Source organism: Passer domesticus, chromosome 3 (assembly GCF_036417665.1).
Source record: "Passer domesticus isolate bPasDom1 chromosome 3, bPasDom1.hap1, whole genome shotgun sequence".
In the NCBI taxonomy this organism is placed as follows: domain Eukaryota; kingdom Metazoa; phylum Chordata; class Aves; order Passeriformes; family Passeridae; genus Passer; species Passer domesticus.
In genome coordinates, this window is record NC_087476.1 from 25,126,601 (window position 1) to 25,144,578 (window position 17,978).

At 39.2% G+C, this 17,978-nt stretch overlaps 1 protein-coding gene across 1 annotated transcript in view; it reads right to left on the reverse strand.

Annotated features, from left to right (window-relative positions):
• COL21A1 (collagen type XXI alpha 1 chain) overlaps nucleotides 1-17,978 on the reverse strand; it is a 146,870-nt gene that overhangs the window by 63,744 nt on the left and 65,148 nt on the right. The window contains exons 5-6 of the mRNA XM_064412261.1: nucleotides 4,714-4,833; nucleotides 2,266-2,817 (exon numbers count right to left, since the gene is read on the reverse strand). Coding sequence (XP_064268331.1) covers nucleotides 2,266-2,817; nucleotides 4,714-4,833 — 672 coding nt within the window. The remainder of the gene's footprint in view (nucleotides 1-2,265; nucleotides 2,818-4,713; nucleotides 4,834-17,978) is intronic.

The window sequence follows — 17,978 nt, forward strand, 5'->3', positions numbered from 1 at the left end:
ATGTACTCTAAAAGAAACACTAGAGTACCCAAAAGGCACACTAGACACCACCTGCAAGCCTGTTCCTAAGAGCAATACTTGCTCCAAGAACCACCAAACCTCAGTCTTCATTGTCCAGAAAGAAAATACTGCCCCTGCGACCTTTTTGTTTACATTTTTACTTCAGAATGGATTTTAAAATTCCATACAGAAAAAGCTAGACATTTACACAAAGACCATGAAGACAGAATTGCAAAATTTTCAGGCAGTTTCATGTGATTGATCACAGCATACCATTGTTACTCGGCACTCATGGAATTTCCTCTCCCTCAGCCAAAGTCAATCTTAACACAATAATCAGTAAACAAATAGATCAATAAATAAATAAAATAATGCACAACTTAGCTATAAAAATTCCAACTTATCAGTCTTGGAGTTCACCTGGTAAAGACTGTGGTTAGAAATGAAGCTGCCAAGTGGCATTAATTGCTTGGCGAGAGAAGCATCTAAATGCTAGAACAGGGGAAGTGCACAACATAAAGGACACAAAGCAAAGGGCCACTTCAAGTGGAAGAGTAAGTGTATAAATAGACAACATTCACAGATTACTGCTGTAAATCATGTGAAATACCACAGAAGAATTTAAAGGATACTAGTTAACTTGATGCTGAAAGCTGAAAATCCATCTTGATGAACTATAATGACACTTCTAAAACTTTAGTCAAAGCAAATGCTGTGTTTATTTAGTATTAATTTAGGGGAATTTCTCCCTGCATGGAGTTCTATTAAAGAATTTAGCTCCACTTAGCTGATTTAATTTTTGGACTGACCACCTTACTACATCAGCCACAAGGAATTACTAGATTTTCATTTAATGTAGCAAGAAATAAACACTACTATCCTCAACAAAAGCATTACCAGATTTTTTTCAATGAAGTTGATATGCAAAGTCAGAGCAAACAAAATCTATTTTTCACTCTTACTAAGTACAGAGATATGGTAAAACTGAAATAGGACTTTCATCAATTCTTGATAATAAAACATGTACAAAATGCCACTGACATTCTAGAGTCTGAGTGATACATTTTAGGAGCAATTTGCTATCTTTTTTATACATAAAAGAAAGCCATTGTTTTACAAAATTTCAGAAACTCAGTGCAGTAATGCTGTTAAAAGACTCACTTGACAATGTTGGTCTTGGCTAACTCTTCTATAAAATTCTGCTAAAAAACATCATAACTGCTTGCTACAACTCCAGACATCTATGCCACTCTCATAAGCCCCTACCTGGAGTGCTGTGTCCAGCTCTGGGGCCACAACATAAGAAGGATGTGGACCTGCTGGAGCAAATCCAGAGGAAGCCACAAAGTTAAAGTGAAGGCTGGAGCCTCCTGTGGAAAAAGGCTGAGAAAGTTGGGGTTGTTCAGCCAGGAGAAGACAAGGATGTGGGGAGACCTTAGGGCATCCTTCCAGTACCTAGAGAAGCCTTACAGGACACCTGGAGAAGGGCTTTTCAGAAGGGCATGTAGTGACAGGACAAGAGGGAATGGCTTTAAACCGAAGGAGGGTAGGTTTGGATTAGATATTAGGAATAAATTCTTTACAGTCAGGGTGTTAATGCATTGGAACAGGTTGCCCAGAGAAGTTGGATGCCTCATCCCTGGAAGTGTTCAAGGCCAGGCTGGATAGGGCTCAAAGCAACCTGATCTGCTGAAAGGTGTCCCTGCCCATGGCAGGGGGGTTGGAACCAGATGATCTTTAAGGTCCCCTAGAATCCAAACCACTCCACGATTCTATGATTTTTGCCAGGAGTCTTTCTTCTGGGTTTCAATACCTACTAGAAGTAGTATTCAGAAGAACTCCTGTTGTAATGCCAGGCTGTCCTCTCACCTCCCTAGAAGAAATGCTGGATTGTGCGTGAATATCAGTTGCAACTAGGAAATCAATAAAGTAAACTCTATATTCTTTCACTATGGGAATTGCTGAAATATTTTAGTGTTTTTAAACTTCATCAATGAAAAGAAATTTGGGCTTAGGGTAAAAGTATACATATTGAAATTAAACACGTACTGTGTTAAACCACCATACCTTTACCAAATATACCTCTTTGTTCGACAGAGAAAATAACATTTTGGAAGGAATTTCCACAAACAAGATCAAAAAGAAAGAAGATCACAGTAAAGAGCATCAGGTCCCTTAGGTTACCTTAATCATGCATTCTGCTTGTGAAATTTGAAAATATATGTACAGAACTACATTTTTCACACCTAAATATTTTATACTCACCTTCACAGAGTTTCTGTTTTATAACTTCTTTAATTCTTGATATTGCAATATAGTCTTCAACATAAAACACATAAGTTGATGAAGGTTTATTGGCAATAGCTTTAAGTTCATCCTCCTCAATCTCTGAGCCAACACCAATTGCAAACAAAGTGATCTTATTTTTCCTTGCTTCTGCTGCTACATCTTTGACTTCGTCTTGGGACTTTCCATCAGTGAGAACCACTGCTATTTTTGTTAAAAATCGTGAAGATTTTGCAAAAAGATGGTCAAAGGCAAACTGAATAGCTCTTCCTGTTCTTGTATTTCCTCCCAGATAATGTATGGACTCCATTTCCCTGATGAGGTTCTCAGTGGATTCATGAGTTCCAAGGGGAATTTCAAGTACAGGGTAATCACTGTACTGCACAACTCCAACTTGAATAAACTTTGGCCCTATGTCAAAATTTCTTGTAATATTGACAAGCCAACTTTTGATTATTTCAAAGTTTTCTGGGCCAACACTGTAAGAGCCGTCCAAGATAAAAACTAAATCTGCCGGAGCAGTTCGGCAACCTGAAAAAAAAAAAAGAACTCAAATATTTTAATGAACACTTTCACCTTCTCTCCCCAGAGTAAAAGTTTTTCTTATCAATTAGTGTTTATATTAGGATCTATACTGACGTATGCATTCTAGATGAAAAAAAAAATAGCAGAGTTCATCAGGGCAAACTTGTGTAAGATTGTTTGTGTAAGCTACGCAGATCCAACTTGGTACCTGAAAGCCACATAATTTTCTGTTTTTTACATTAGCACCAGGAACTATGAAAAATTCTGGAATTCAGTTCTTTAGCTGGCAATTGCATTCTATTCAATAAACAGAGAGGAATATATATTGGGTCTTTTCATATCTCATCTGCAGAGATGATAAACATAAAAACTCCTTTTTGTTAGCAAATCAAGCACACTGCAGAGGAAGGCTATAGCCTGAATACTCCATAAAACTTTTACAAATACCTTTTAATTGACTTTGTACATTGCTACATGGCATTTACAGAACTAGAATTATAAAATCCTGAGTCTCAATTGAATATGGCTGGTAGCATATTCTGATTTTTACAGAACAAAAGTGTTCAGTGAATGAGCTCAACCTCCAGAATATAGAATTACATAAGCATTTAATAACTACAGTGTAACTGCATGATGACTTAGGCATGGATTCAGCTCTCCTAGCTGTAGTCATGAATTTGCCAACTACAGGCCATGGAGAGACACAAGCATTTTTATAGGAAAGTCCTTCCATGCTATATGCCCATTCTCAGATGGAGGTGTAACTTACTAAAGGAGGGAATCACCTTGCATTGACTGTGAAAGAGGTTTTAGTGACTGACACATGAGGTGCCAAGGACATGGCCAAAAGCAGGAGGGATTGTTTGATCTCACGGCACATGAGACCATGAGGCTTACTGTCCTTTTGTTTTCTGAAAGTCTGCAGCTCCACCACAGGGAGGAGAGCTTTGCCCTACCCTGAAATCTGCCTATGGACACTTCTGATCAAGACAAGATTTTACCTTCCTTGAAAGCAAGTGACCACAATCTGCTGGAGAAATGCTTTTGCAATGCAGGTGGTGGTGAAGAGAAAAGACACTGGGAGAAGGAGCAAAGGGCACGCTGAGCACATCGCTCAGTGGTCCAGGGATATGAATCAGAGTAATTGCAGGTGGGAGGCACTCATTATCATTAGACACTGCTAAAAGCAGAGTATTCATTTTGATGGATACTCCTAGAGCAGGTAGGCTGAAAAAAAAAAGTCTCTCTAAACACCAAAAGGAAGTTTATGGGGTTTGTTCTAAAATACTGAAAATTGCTGGATTGAGAGCAAAACTAGAGGAAAATTATCTACCCTGGAAGTATCACTGCAGCTAGAGACAAGTCCTCTACACTTTTTATTGAGTCACTTTGTCTTTAGGAAAGCTACTTTGCTTTAATGTTTTCTCTTCCATAAAGAAGATTTAGAGTATTAAAATGGTTTGATAGGGTTTGAGATGCTAATTTTGAAGAATGTGCAAGAAGGTATGTCCCAGAACTGGAGTTAGTATCCTCTCACAGAACCTTTATTCTTCCCTATTTAGTTTCTCACATAACACTAAGCTATTCAGAACATGACTTCTGAAGCAATGGAAATACAAATACTCAAGACTCAATTTTAAATCAAGACTGGAGCTTTACAGTTCCATCTGTCACTGTGGGCATTTCCAAGACATAAGTAAATACATTCCCTTCCTAATGAAGAAATAAGATATTTAAGCTATTTGTATTTTATTTTTATATTATCAGATTTTCACCAGGAAAATTATATTGGAATAAAATAACCATCAACAGAAGGGTACATGTGAACACCAAAATGGACACTAAAATTTTGACGCATGCTTTGAAATTGCACTTATCTGAAATGCAAAAATTAAGACTTACTTGCTCTCGTTTCACCATCTTCAGCTGAGATATAATCATGAAGTAGCAGCGCTAACAGCATCTGAAAAAATGTTACAATCTGTGCCATGTGTATTTTATTCTCAGGGTCTTGATACAAAACTAGATGGGGAAAAGTGAAAAGAAAATACAGTGTTATTATATTGCAAAAAAATTCCAAGCTTCTGCAGTTTAGAAACCACGTCTGAGGAACATGTCTGAATCAAATCTGTAAGACTAGATATGGCCACTCCTCAATGAACCATTGACTCAAAAAGTGTCAGTCACGTAAGCCCAAAATTGAGATTCTAAACTCAACAACACTCACCAGCCTTTTTGTGGAAGCTCAGTTCTCACCAAGGTGCATTTATACACTTCTCCTGCTAGGCACATTCCCAAGTAGGTTACATTCCTAGTCACACTTGTTCGAACACTATCCCACTATCCCACTCTGTAGCCATTACCAAAAGACATTACCAAAAGATCCAAAATATGGCAAGTGTTTATGTATTACTGGTGGGGAGGTGCTACTTCAGTCTCAGCCCCACACCTGGCTGCTTTAGGGAGTCTGGGACAATGCCCACTCCTCTGCCCCAGGACTGAGACTGACACTAGCAGCCAGAGTCTCAGCAAGCCCCAGCCCTTCCCCAGCAAAGCCAAGCCCTGCAGACAGTGTATTGAAACATCCAAGATTACATACAACTTCAACTTTTGATTTTTTTCCTCTGTTTATGCCTCCTTTGCTATCATGGTTTATGAAACAGAACCCCATGTTAAGCAAACATGTAATTTAAGTCTCATATTGCTGTTAAAAATATTATTTGACTCATTTATTTTAATTCAGAAAGATTCACTCATTATGCTTAATGAAAAAAAAAGATATCGTACTGGTAAATATACATTTTTGGAGCACTGTATTAGAGATCCATTAATTTCAAGACTGCAAAAGAAAGTCTACAGAATTTCTTTTGTATTCTCTCATCTCATCCTTCAATGTAAAACGCAATTTTCAGGATGAATTCATTTCACTGCAGAGCAGTCAACTTCTAGGAAATTCTACTCCCACCTAATGTAATTCCTTAAATTTAATAAAGCAAGACCATAATTATTAAAGCATAATTATTAAAGCATAATTATTCTGTTATTAAATCTCTCCTTCAGATTACAGATAATTGCAAGGTAGAGCCATATTTTGTTATTCATATTACCTTGTGTCAGAATGGGTAAGAAATCAGACATACCTTGGAGTCTATGGGATAGGACATAAGACCCAGAACTTTTCCAGTTCTGCTACACAAACACTGTGTGTGCCACACAATCTGTTTGAATGAAGGGATACCACCTTCATTCAAACAGATTAAGTGGCAGGTTTTTATTCTAGCTGTTTGAAAAAGGATCTATTTTACACTATGAAGCTGTGTATAAGTATTAGGCTTGTCATACATAAAAGAATATTACCACAGTCGAGTTAGGCAATTTACGTAGATTATTTGGTTTGGTGGTGGTTTGTACAATTGATCATTCTAAAATCCCTTACAGCCTTTTCCACGGCCAGGTTTTACTGTAGGGTAAAACATGTGCCTCATGAGCCCAAATTGAGCAATATCAAAGAATAACACGTGAAATCAAATCTATGTGGGAAGTTGCAGGTGACTGAAGGACAACTGCATGTTTTTAGAATATCAGAAAAATGTTAGCCTATAACTGAAAAAAACCCTAGATAAACCACAGTAGAGCTGATATACATATAAAAAAGCACACAGCTGATCCTAAAAAACTCTAAAATCCTTTTGATTCTTCCCACCAACAACCAAAAAAAATCCAAGAAACCAAATTATAAGGAATACTTTTGCAAAAGAAAATTTAACAAAATAGCACATTAACTAATTACAAAATAGAACATGAACCAAGTTTTGCTGTTTGTCACCTCTGTGATTGTCTAAACAGCTACTTACATAACACCCACGGAATTTATGTGAAAGGAAAATAGAAAACAGGTAACTTGGTGACTTCACTGCTATCAGTCTTCACTAAAAAGTGAGTACAGGGCCAGCTACTATAAATGCTGTAACTTTTTAATGAAATTAAAACAGCACACTAAATTTTAAAAAAATATATTTTAAGAACACACTGCCTTGAATGTGAACTGAATGTGCTCTGTGTCATGAGCACAGATATTTCAGGTCAGGTGCAGACACTGGGATCCTACTCACTGGCACTGCTCTCCTGTCACCAGCCCTGCAGAAACCACAAATGCCTTCCTTCAACTGCACTGTGCCCCTTCATCTCTGCTCATCCTTCAGCAAGTACCTACCCACAGGTATCTGCAGGGATGAGCCTCCCTGATCTGCAGGAATGAGAGAAGCTGCAGGAAAGAGGCAGATGCTCAGAAGGGGAAGGGGAAAGCAGGGGCCTGCAAAGAAACTCTGGGGAAGGAGCCGCTCCACAGAAACACTAATACTGCATTGTGGGAGAGGGACATGTGAAAGCAGCATTTGCTGGCTGTCCTGGGGTACAGAGAGGCATCAGGAATGCTCCAGCAGCCTTCAGTGCACATCTGTAATGTTGAAAAACATCACATCACATCAAGATTTCTTTTGGTGAAAACCACTGTCCAACTTATCACAGAATCACAGAATCACAGAATCTCTAGGTTGGAAGAGACCTTCAAGATCATCGAGTCCAACCCATCCTATCTTATACCTCAACTAGGTCATGGCACTAAGTGCCACATCTAGTCTCCTTTTAAACACATCCAGGGATGGTGACTCTACCACCTCCCTGGGCAGATGATTCCAGTGTTTGACCACTCTTTCTGTGAAAAACTTCCTCCTTAGGTCTAACCTGTATCTCCCTTGGCGCAGCTTGAGACTGTGTCCTCTTGTTCTATCTGTTGTTGCTCGGAGAAAGAGACTGACCCCCAGCTCACTACAGCCACCCTTCAGGAAGTTGTAGAGAGTGATAAGGTCACCTCTGAGTCTTCTCTTCTCCAGGCTAAACAAACCCAGCTCTCTTAGTCGTTCCTCATATGGCTTGTGTTCCAAGCCCCTCACCAGCCTCGTTGCTCTCCTTTGGACACGCTCAAGCATCTCAGCGTCCCTCCTAAACTGAGGGGCCCAGAACTGGACACAGCACTCTAGGTGTGGCCTCACCAGTGCCGAGTACAGGGGAAGAATGACCTCCCTGCTCCTGCTGGACACACTATTCCTGATACTGGCCAGGATGCCATTGGCCTTCTTGGCCACCTGAGCACACTGGTGGCTCATGTTCAGCCGACTGTCAACCAGCACCCCCAGGTCTCTTTCCACATGAGCACTGTCCAGCCACACCATCCCCAGCCTATAACGCTGCAGGGGGTTATTGTGGCCAAAGTGCAGGACTCGGCACTTGGACTTGTTGAACTTCATCCCATTGGATTCTGCCCATCCATCCAACCGTTCCAAGTCCTTCTGCAAAGCTCTCTGTCCCTCTAACTGATCGACACATGCTCCCAGCTTAGTGTCATCTGCAAATTTACTAATGAAAGACTCTAAACCCTCATCCATATCATCAATAAAAATATTAAACAGAACTGGCCCCAGCACAGACCCCTGAGGGACACCACTGGTGACTGGCCTCCAGCTGGATGCAACACCATTCACGACCACTCTCTGGGCTCGGCCATGCAGCCAGTTCCTAACCCAGCACAGAATGTTCCTGTCCAAGCCACAGGCTGCCAGCTTAAATAGGAGTATGCTGTGGGAGACAGTGTCAAAGGCCTTGCTGTAATCCAAATAAACAACATCTACAGCCTTCCCTGCATCCACTAGGCGGGTTACCTGGTCATAAAAGGTGACCAGGTTGGTTAAACATGACCTACCCTTCCTAAACCCATGCTGACTGGGTCTGATACCCTGGCCATCCCGTAAATTCTTCATGATGGCACTTAATATAAACTGTTCCATTATTTTGCCAGGTACTGAGGTCAGACTGACTGGTCTATAATTACCAGGATATATATACTTCTTAAATCAATAAAATCAATAAAATAATTGTCAAAACAAGCTTATCTGACTCACAGAACCAAACTGTATTCCCTTGACAGATCATCTTTTCCATTTGTGACAATCCTCTATTTAATTTTCAACAAATGTACTTGAGAACTTAAGAACTTCATTTTAAGTATAAACCAAAATAAATGTTTAGTAGGCCAAAATGGACCTATTAACAGAAAACAAAATTAAAATTATAAAACCAGAGCTTAAGCAACCAGATAAAGAGGATTCCAATGCTCAATTTACTTGAAAGAAAATAATATTATAGTACTCCACTTTTAACAGTCAAAAGAGATGCCAAACCAACCACTCCAGAGACCTAGCTGCTGTATCTTGTCAACACAGTGGTTATTGAACAGACAACAAAAGTGTACTTGAAACTTACAGAACCACCACCCAATCCAGGAATGAGTATTTTAAATACAACTTTTGGCTTCTGTCTTTTTCCAAATTTTCCCTAGTGATTAGTTTGTGGGTTTACCAAATGTAACCAGGAAAACCCATAGAACTACTTTTCCACTTCTCAGTAATACCAAACCACTTTTAACATAGGGAAGTTGATGTAGGAGAAATTCATACAGGGTTACTAAATAAATACACAGATGTTGCATCCAGCTCTAGTAAAGGGTGGCAGACTGAGAGAGTACTAGTGGAAAATAGCACACGTGTTACTGTATTTTTCAAGGCATCCTCATAGTTGTTTACTTTTTCCACTTTAAAAGGGACAGAGCCCCGCAACCAATCCCAGGCTTTGTAACTCTGGCAATGCATAGGGTGGCAGGAGCAAACCTTTGGCTATCTCCCAGCTCCACCAAATTGTTTAAATTAAAGCCACAAGATTTAATGAGGTATTAACTGAGACAGGATACTGAGATGGGTGGACCTTTAGTGTGACTCATTACGGCCATTCTTTCCACTGTATGCTTTTTATCTTGGTATTTTATATGCCAGTTTGATAGCAGAAGGGGTGTTGGAGTGAATGGGAACAGGCCTCTAAGGAAAACTGCCTATCTCAGATAGAGTGAAAATAAACAGCTTATGTAAGGGCTTCTGCTCTGAGCTCCCAAAATGAGGGGCTGTAGAGCACACACAATATATCTGAGTGATTTGAATCAAGACTCAGACAAATTTCTTTGCATCTGAGCATACACAAAAGGTAAGGTCCTAGCAGTGCTACTAAACATCAGACACTTGAACCAATGGGGTAGTAGAGTAAGACCTGGTTCTCCAGAGCAGAGGTCACAAAGTATTATTTCTGTCTTCACCAAAGGTAGGAGAGAAAGGTGGCACAATAAAACCTGGCTGCATCGGCCATACTCTATGAGAGCATGGTCAGAGACAGCTGATAGCCTCCCCCACGCACATTCACTGTTTGGTGTGCACAGGAGGAAAACAATGAAGTTTGGAAACCGGTGACACAGCAACTCACCCACATGCTGTCACTGTAGGCAGCCTTAACCAACTGGACAGTTCCCGCAACTTATTTCTTGCTTTCTTCTGGGCAGAGCAATTTTGCTGTGCAGCAGCATTTGCACCAACTGGGGCACTGCAATCTGCTGACCAGGAAGAGAATGGAACTCAGGTTTCCTACACAGTGGAAATGTGGTAGAGCCATTACTGAAACCAACAGCCTCCACTTGATTTTCAAACTAATTCAAGTCTGTCAGTGTGTTACAGATGGCAAAGACATGCAATTCCCAGAACAGCTTTGCTGCACAGAAGTGCACAGAGGTTCAAATGGCATATCCTCTGCATGCACAGCAGAATAATTTCACATCCAATTTAAGTTTTCAGTTGAAAATTTATGTATCTAAGCAGGTTAGGCAGTATTTCCACCTTGCATTTATGATGACTAAAAGCAGCACCTTTTGCATCTCAAAGGGAGTTTACTGATGCAGTCTATCCACAGCAATTTTTCCAGTGCCCAGACAAATATATAATTTTATTCTTTTCATGAATACTCTCTGAGGAAGCTTTCCATTTAGAACAATTTAGAATCTTAAAGAATCAAAAATATTTGCTCTTCAGTGCAGTTTTGTCACTATTCAAATTCATAGAGAGAGGTTTCTTCTCTCTGAAATCTTCTGGCTTCTCTGCTGCATGAAGATTTCTTGCTGAAGAACTACACTGAAGGAAGAGTTTCTTTTTTCACTTCTTCCCACTGCTAGTTACTGCCTAAGAAGAAAGTCAGGAGGGGTATGCTTTTCCAGCATTCTGAGAAAATAACCAGACTAAAGGTTATATATATTAGCAAGCTTTCCAGGAATAAGTTAACACTTCTTTCATATTGCATCACTGCATAAACCTCTCATAATTCAACTAGAGATCATTAAGTTTGGCATAAAAAGGGCCAAGTATGAAGACATTACAACAATAATGACTGAAAGGACATACAGAAGATTCTTTGCATTTTCAAAATTTACACAATACTACAGGAACTGAGCAGCAAGGAAAAGGAACCCTGAAAATCTTGATTAATATGCATTAAGTTATGTGGAAAATTAATGCAATACTTCATCAGCACGTTTTTCTATTTGCTCTCTTCATCTTCAGAATTAATAGGATTTGCAAATAAAATGTCAGAGCAATTTACATTTAGCTACTTATTTCTATCTCCACCTAATACTACCAGTCCTATGAATTCAAAAAGTCTATGAGCCTGAGTCAGTTTCTTTCATCAAATAATTCATCTGAATCTGTATTTATTTTCACTCGGATTTCAGTCCCATTCTGCATTCATGTTTTCCACATATTGTTCTTATTAATTTGTTTTTCTTGGTGGGCACAACTGATGAGGTTTCTATACTTGCAAATATTTAAAATAACAGCATTTCCTGGGAAGGGTGAGGCTGTAAAGACATAATTAATTTAAGCTTGGTTTGCACCTACATACATGTACATATATGCAAGATTGCCTATAAATAGATAAAAGCTCCAAAAGTGACAAATACATCAGTATCCTTCATACCATTTCTTTCTATTCCTATGTTGTAAAAAAAGATTTTGGCATAATCAGCAGTATAACTACATTCATGCCAGCAGTTATAACATTAAATATATGATTAAGGATGTGGTCTTATTAAGAGGGGTCAAGAAAGAATATTATGTGTTTAAGTTACACATATTATGAGTTTTCTTTTGTGTTTTTTTCTTTTTTAAGTATTAGTGCAACAAAGATGAAAAGCCATTATAAAATGGTTCAATTCTGGCTAATTCTTACCTGTACTAAGTCTATATACGAATACATGGCAATATGAAGTACACTTAGAACACAGTTTCAGATATTTTATTTCCTAACCCTGAAATCGAGCAGAAAGCAATGCCTGGGCTACCTTGACAAGAAAAGCCTAATGCAGGCATTGCTTGGGCCACCTGACTCATTTCCACTACCTTTGCTATCTCTCTTTTTACAACAGCAAGAAAGGTTAAGAGGCACAGTTTTGTCTCCTTTCCCTCTACAAATCTAAAGCCTACCTGGCACACAGACTAAAAACAGAGATCTCCTAAAGAAGTTGGAGAAACACATGGAAATTGAAAAGGGACGCAGACAAAGACCTCTGGCTCAAGCCCACAGCTGCAGCAATGAGAGCTGTGCAGAGTTAATGGCAAAGCAACTGAGTTAGCTGAAGATGAATATCTAAGCATGAGAAGAACATGAAGACCTCAGAGAAACAATAACATCACATCTCAACTGCATTTGCAGAAATCAATCTCACCTGCCTCTGCACATACATCTGTTGTCCCTCAAGTACACATTAGCATGGTCTGTTTTGCTGTTCAAATGTTATTTTGTATTTCTCCCTCAAAACCCAGTAACTACTACTTCAAGATGATGTTTGATATTTCAATTATTTGTGCCACAGATACAATTTAAATCTCTCATTAAAAATAGTTGGCTTAACAATCAAGAGAGCACTGCCAAAACTACTGATAAAGCAAACCCTTCAATCTTCATTCCAGAAGACATTTTAGGGACAGGTAAGAAAAAAATTCAGTGGACCAGTAGATTAGAGGCAATCATTCTCCAACATTATTACAATTCCTATTATTAGAGGCATTCAATACAAACAAAATAAACTCACAGGAAATAGTACTACATGCTAAGATTACACTTCATATTTGTAGCTTTGATATATATATATATATATATATATATATATATATATGATGTATAAAGTATTATGCAGATTAAATAAAGGTGCAGAGACGATTAAAGAATTTATCATCTTTTCAGCAGATTTTGAAAGGAAGGTTTTGTATCAATTTTATAAAGGCTTTATACCAACTTCCATGCTAAACACTGAAGGCTTAAAGCAAGAAGCTGATACATATTATAACCCAAGTAAGACTATGCATATTTTTAAAAGCAAATACTCCTCCTAAATGAGATGGGCTGACTGTTTAGTTTTCATATGATTCAGTAAAGCACACAAACCCACATGTTCCTCCAGTCTACAGCAGAGACAGTTTGGATTCATGCTCCAACATCTGAAGTCACAAAAGACTTGTATTTTTAAATCAAATTTATTCTGGCACTTCATACTTTGTTGGATTTATTCCCACTTCAAGAAGATCCTGTGCCAGGACATGGCAATTAGTTATTATGGGTTAAAGAAAAAAGGAGCTTACCACAGCATTTGAGCTACTGGACTGATACACAACTGACTGGGAAACAATATAGGATGGGCAACTTAAGGAAGTAACCACGCTTGGCAGCTCAGATTTCTGGCTGCAACAAAAGAATTTGAAGTCTCCCTGGAAACCATGATTTCATCCTGTCTGTGAAAGGCCTGTGCTGTTACTTCTCTCCTATCAAGCATCTTGAGATTCCACAGAACTTTCTCTCCTTGAGTGGACCCAAGAAAAACAAAACAGCTAATCAATAGGATAAAATCTGACACTCAAATGGTACAGCTGAAATTAACCTTGCATATGATAATAGCAGTCTACATAAATGTTTCAACCGACTCCTAGAGGAAATCTCAGAGTTCAAATTTTGACTGTGCACATGTATAAGTAACTATGTTACCAAACAGGGAAAGAGAAAAAAAATAATCAAAATTACAACCTGGTGCAATAGCTTGGGAGAACATTTTGTTTGCACTAAGGAATTTAGAGTCCAATTGGGCCAGTGACAAGAGAAACAATCACTGGGGCAAATAATTAAATAACTAGTGATTATATAAAGTAATTATATATAATTACATAAAATTATATACCATCTAGCAGTGAAACCACTATAGAAATCAGTTTAAGTCTAAGAGAAAAGTATAACAATCTCTAACAATGAGTGTTGATAGAGTCATGAAGGCAACATAAAAATGGAATCAATCCAAGTAAGAATTCCTAATGCAATTAAGACTACTTTTGGATCATGCCCATTTGACAAAAGATACAAAGAATTGTCCATCAGTTACTGCTGTGGTCTCAAAGTCCTCAGAAAAGCAAGACAGTTGAGGACCTAAACATTGTCAGTGCTACCAGATTCAACTAGGTTGTCATATGTGAGACACATATTTCTGCTAATAGCTCCTCATCCACTTCTTTCTTTTCCCATTACATTTATTTTCATCTTTTCATTTTAGTTCCAGACTTTTAAAAAGGGAGGGTAGGGTTGGCTTAGCTAAAATGTTATTTGCAATGTGATGACTGCAACATTTGCCCTGAAAACAAGAGAGATGCAGTGAGAAATACACATGAGGGGATTTAATATAAATTTACTGTGTAAAAGAAAGAATAAATCTGCAGGCTTTGTTTGCCTCCTGCAAGTAAGAACCAGAATCAGAAATACAAATTATCTTTTTCAGTCTTCTTGTCTTTTTCTTCTATTCCTTTCTCCTATTCATCCTCCCAACAGGAGATGTTTCAAAGAAGATTGCAGCATTTCTACCAACCTGCCACGCTGCAACACAAGCACACTGGTGTAATTCATTGTCTTTTCCCACAGATTATAATTCATGCTATTATTTGTTTTAGTATAAATAATGTCAAAAGCTGGAGAGGATAAGAATAATGCTGTGGATGCCTGCTTTAGCCAAAGGCATCAAAACTTCATTTGAAAGCCTAGTTATTTGCAATTCTTGAACTGTCCTCTCTCTTTTCCCATAACTTCTGGCAGAAAAAAAAAGTCAATTTAAAGCAAATCAGGCTAATCTTTAAAAAAAAATCCATAGCCACAGGAAAGGATGATTAAACTATCTGTTCAAGCTTCAAAACCTAATATCATTTTTTTTACACTATGAATGGATGTTTATTCAATTTAATGTAGTACTTTAGACTATATATAAAGGTATCATGAAGTAGAGTGCCCTCTAAAACATTTGACTACATGCTAGTATTTTAACAATATACAAACTCACTGACATCAATCCAGGAAGAATCATATAAAATGAATAGATTAAAAGGATTTTTAGGTTTTCCAATTCAATTGTTTTTAAATTATATGATTCTATTTACTCAGTCCTGTTTTCACTGAAAATATTGACAATTTATTCAAAGGAGGTTGTGATGGCTGAAGAAATGGAAATATAAATTCTAAAGGAATAGTAAAACTTTGAAAGAATTACAGTTGTATTCAGTGAAGCTAAATCAAACACTTAAGATTTTAAGCAGTTTTTTGAAGGAAGAAAAAAGAACTCTAGCACATGCATACTCAAAGGGGAAAACAAACATTTGCTGTTTCAAGTATATCCAAAATTTGGTACTTTGAGAAATACTCTCATTTCCACAAAAGTACGATCCCAAGCAAAAATTAAAACCATGCACAACTTCTACACCCAGCTGCTTTACACCTGCAAATAGACTAAAGATATTCCAGCAAGTAATCAAGCTCACGTTCTTTGAACTGTAATGACTCTTACAGCCTATGTAGACAATTATTTCTACTACTTTTATAAAGCATAAAATTCCTTCCTAGCCCTACCATACAGTTTCATTCACTCCAACAAGCAACTAAGGACAAAGTAGCTGCAGAGTTGAGCAACAAATAAATGGACTGGCTGTATCCAGAAGGCTTTGCAAAGATGCAGGATGGGAAGCAATCCTGCACTATACAACCTCTCTGTAGAAGAGTCTCTGTAGAAGATTCCTGTGTATTTCACTGCTTTCACCTTAATAAAGATAAAAAGCATTAAGAAAATTATGAAGTAAGCCAGCAGATACCATACAAAGTTCTCCCTGGATGTTGTAAATCACTTTCTCACATAGAAAAACACCAATATTTCCTGATGTCCCAGGCAGACATCTCAACAGGGAGCTGTTTTTTATTTCAGCATGCCTGTTATTGTAAGATCCCAGATTAATTCCCTATTTCCACTTGAAAGCCTTTTACTTCTGTGGAGGGGTGACTCCAGCTAGAGGCCAGGCGCCCACCAAAGCTGCTCTATCACTCCCCACCCCAGCTGGAAGGAAGAAAGAAAATACAACAAAGGGTTTATGGGTTGAGATGAGATCAGGGGGAGATCACTACCAGCTGCCATCACAGTCAAAACAGACTCTACTAGGAGAAAAAAATTTTTCTCACCAATCAAAGTGAGATCACAAGAAATAAAAGCATATCTTAAAAACACCTTCCCTACAGCCCTTCCTTCTTTCCAGCCTCAACTTCAGTCACAAATTCTCTACTTCCTTGTCCCAGCAGCACAGGGGGATGGGGAATAGGGGTTGCAATCAGTTTTCAGTTGTCAATCACACATTTTTTCTGTTGCTGTTCAGCAGAAGACTCCCATGCTTTGGCATAGGGTCCCTCCCATGGGATACAGTGCTCCACAAATTCCTCCAAGATAAGTCCTCTGCACATGATAAAATTCTTCATTAATTGCTCCAGTGTGAGTCCCTTGGGGGTCACAAGTCGTGCCAGGAGGTTGTTCCAGTGCAGGCTTCCCATGGAGTCACAGACTTCTTCAGGCATCCACCTGCTCCAGAGTGGGGTCCTTCAGGAGGGTGGATCTCTGCACCCCCATCATCCACGGGCTGCAGGGCCTCACCATGGTCTTTGCCACGGGCTTCAAGGGAATCTTTGCTCTGGCACCTGGAGCACCCCGTGCCCCTCCTGCACTGACCCTGGTGTCTGCAGAGCTGCTCCTCTCACATGTGCCCACTCCTGCCTCTGGCTGCAGTTACCACTGCACAGGTTTTTTCCTTCTTCTTAACTAAATTATCTCAGAGGCACTACCACCATCAGTGATGGGCTCAGCCTTGGCCAACAGCAACTGCAGACCCATCTTGGAGCCAGCTGGCATTGACCCTGTTGACACAGGAGAAGCTTCTAGCAGCTTCTCAGAGAAGCCACCACAGAACCCCCACCAATATCAAAACCTGGCCACACAAACCCAATACAACATCACACATCCAAACGTTCTGTTCTGTTTTGTCCCAGCCTTGGAGCAACAGTGTATATTGAGGTCATTATCTATGGAATAGTAGACAAAAAAAGCAACATTGCTGAAGTAACTTACATAGAATAAACTGATGAAAATTATTCTGGATGATCTAGGAAGTGCTGCTTTTTAGATACCCCTCAGCATCTGCTAGGAAACCTGTCTCTGATTATTTAAAGAATGGCCTTTAAGAAAGTAATTTAGCTCCTTGTGGGGGTGTCAGCATTGCTACAGGTCACTGGGAGAGAACCTAGAGGAAGGTCAGATGTCTGAAGGACTCTGGAGGACTCTCGAGGTATGGGGAGTGAGGGTGCCAAAGCTGCATGCAGTCCTGGTCAGTACTGCTTTGGGGCTGGGGGAGTTTAAGTAGGAGTGCAACCCTAAATCTCCAGGATAGTGTGAGGAGAACTACCTTCAAGGCTGAGAGTTGTTTAGTTTTACAGTAACGACAGGGCCATGCAATTCTGTTCTGCACTTGGAAGTTCTTAGAAATCTCAATGTTCAAAATTGCAGAAAATAATTTCTCTGCCATTGTAGGCAATTCCCTACAATCTGGCACTGCAAGGATGGAGTGGGGGTGGAAGGCTGCATCCTGTTCCATCTTGCCAGTTTACTCATGGGAAGAAGGCAAATTCCTTCCTCCCACTCTACATCTATGAAGAAATCTTCAACATATGGGTTAGAGAGTCGTCTGGCCCCCAGGCCATGAGACTTGCTACTACACTCAGCAGTGATCCCAAACAGTCATAAGCACTCATCACCCACACACCTCTTAGGTTTCCACCAGGGAAACAAAATTAATCAGGTACTTTTCTCCCTCTTTTGAGCATCAGTTAAATATTATTTACTGGAAGAC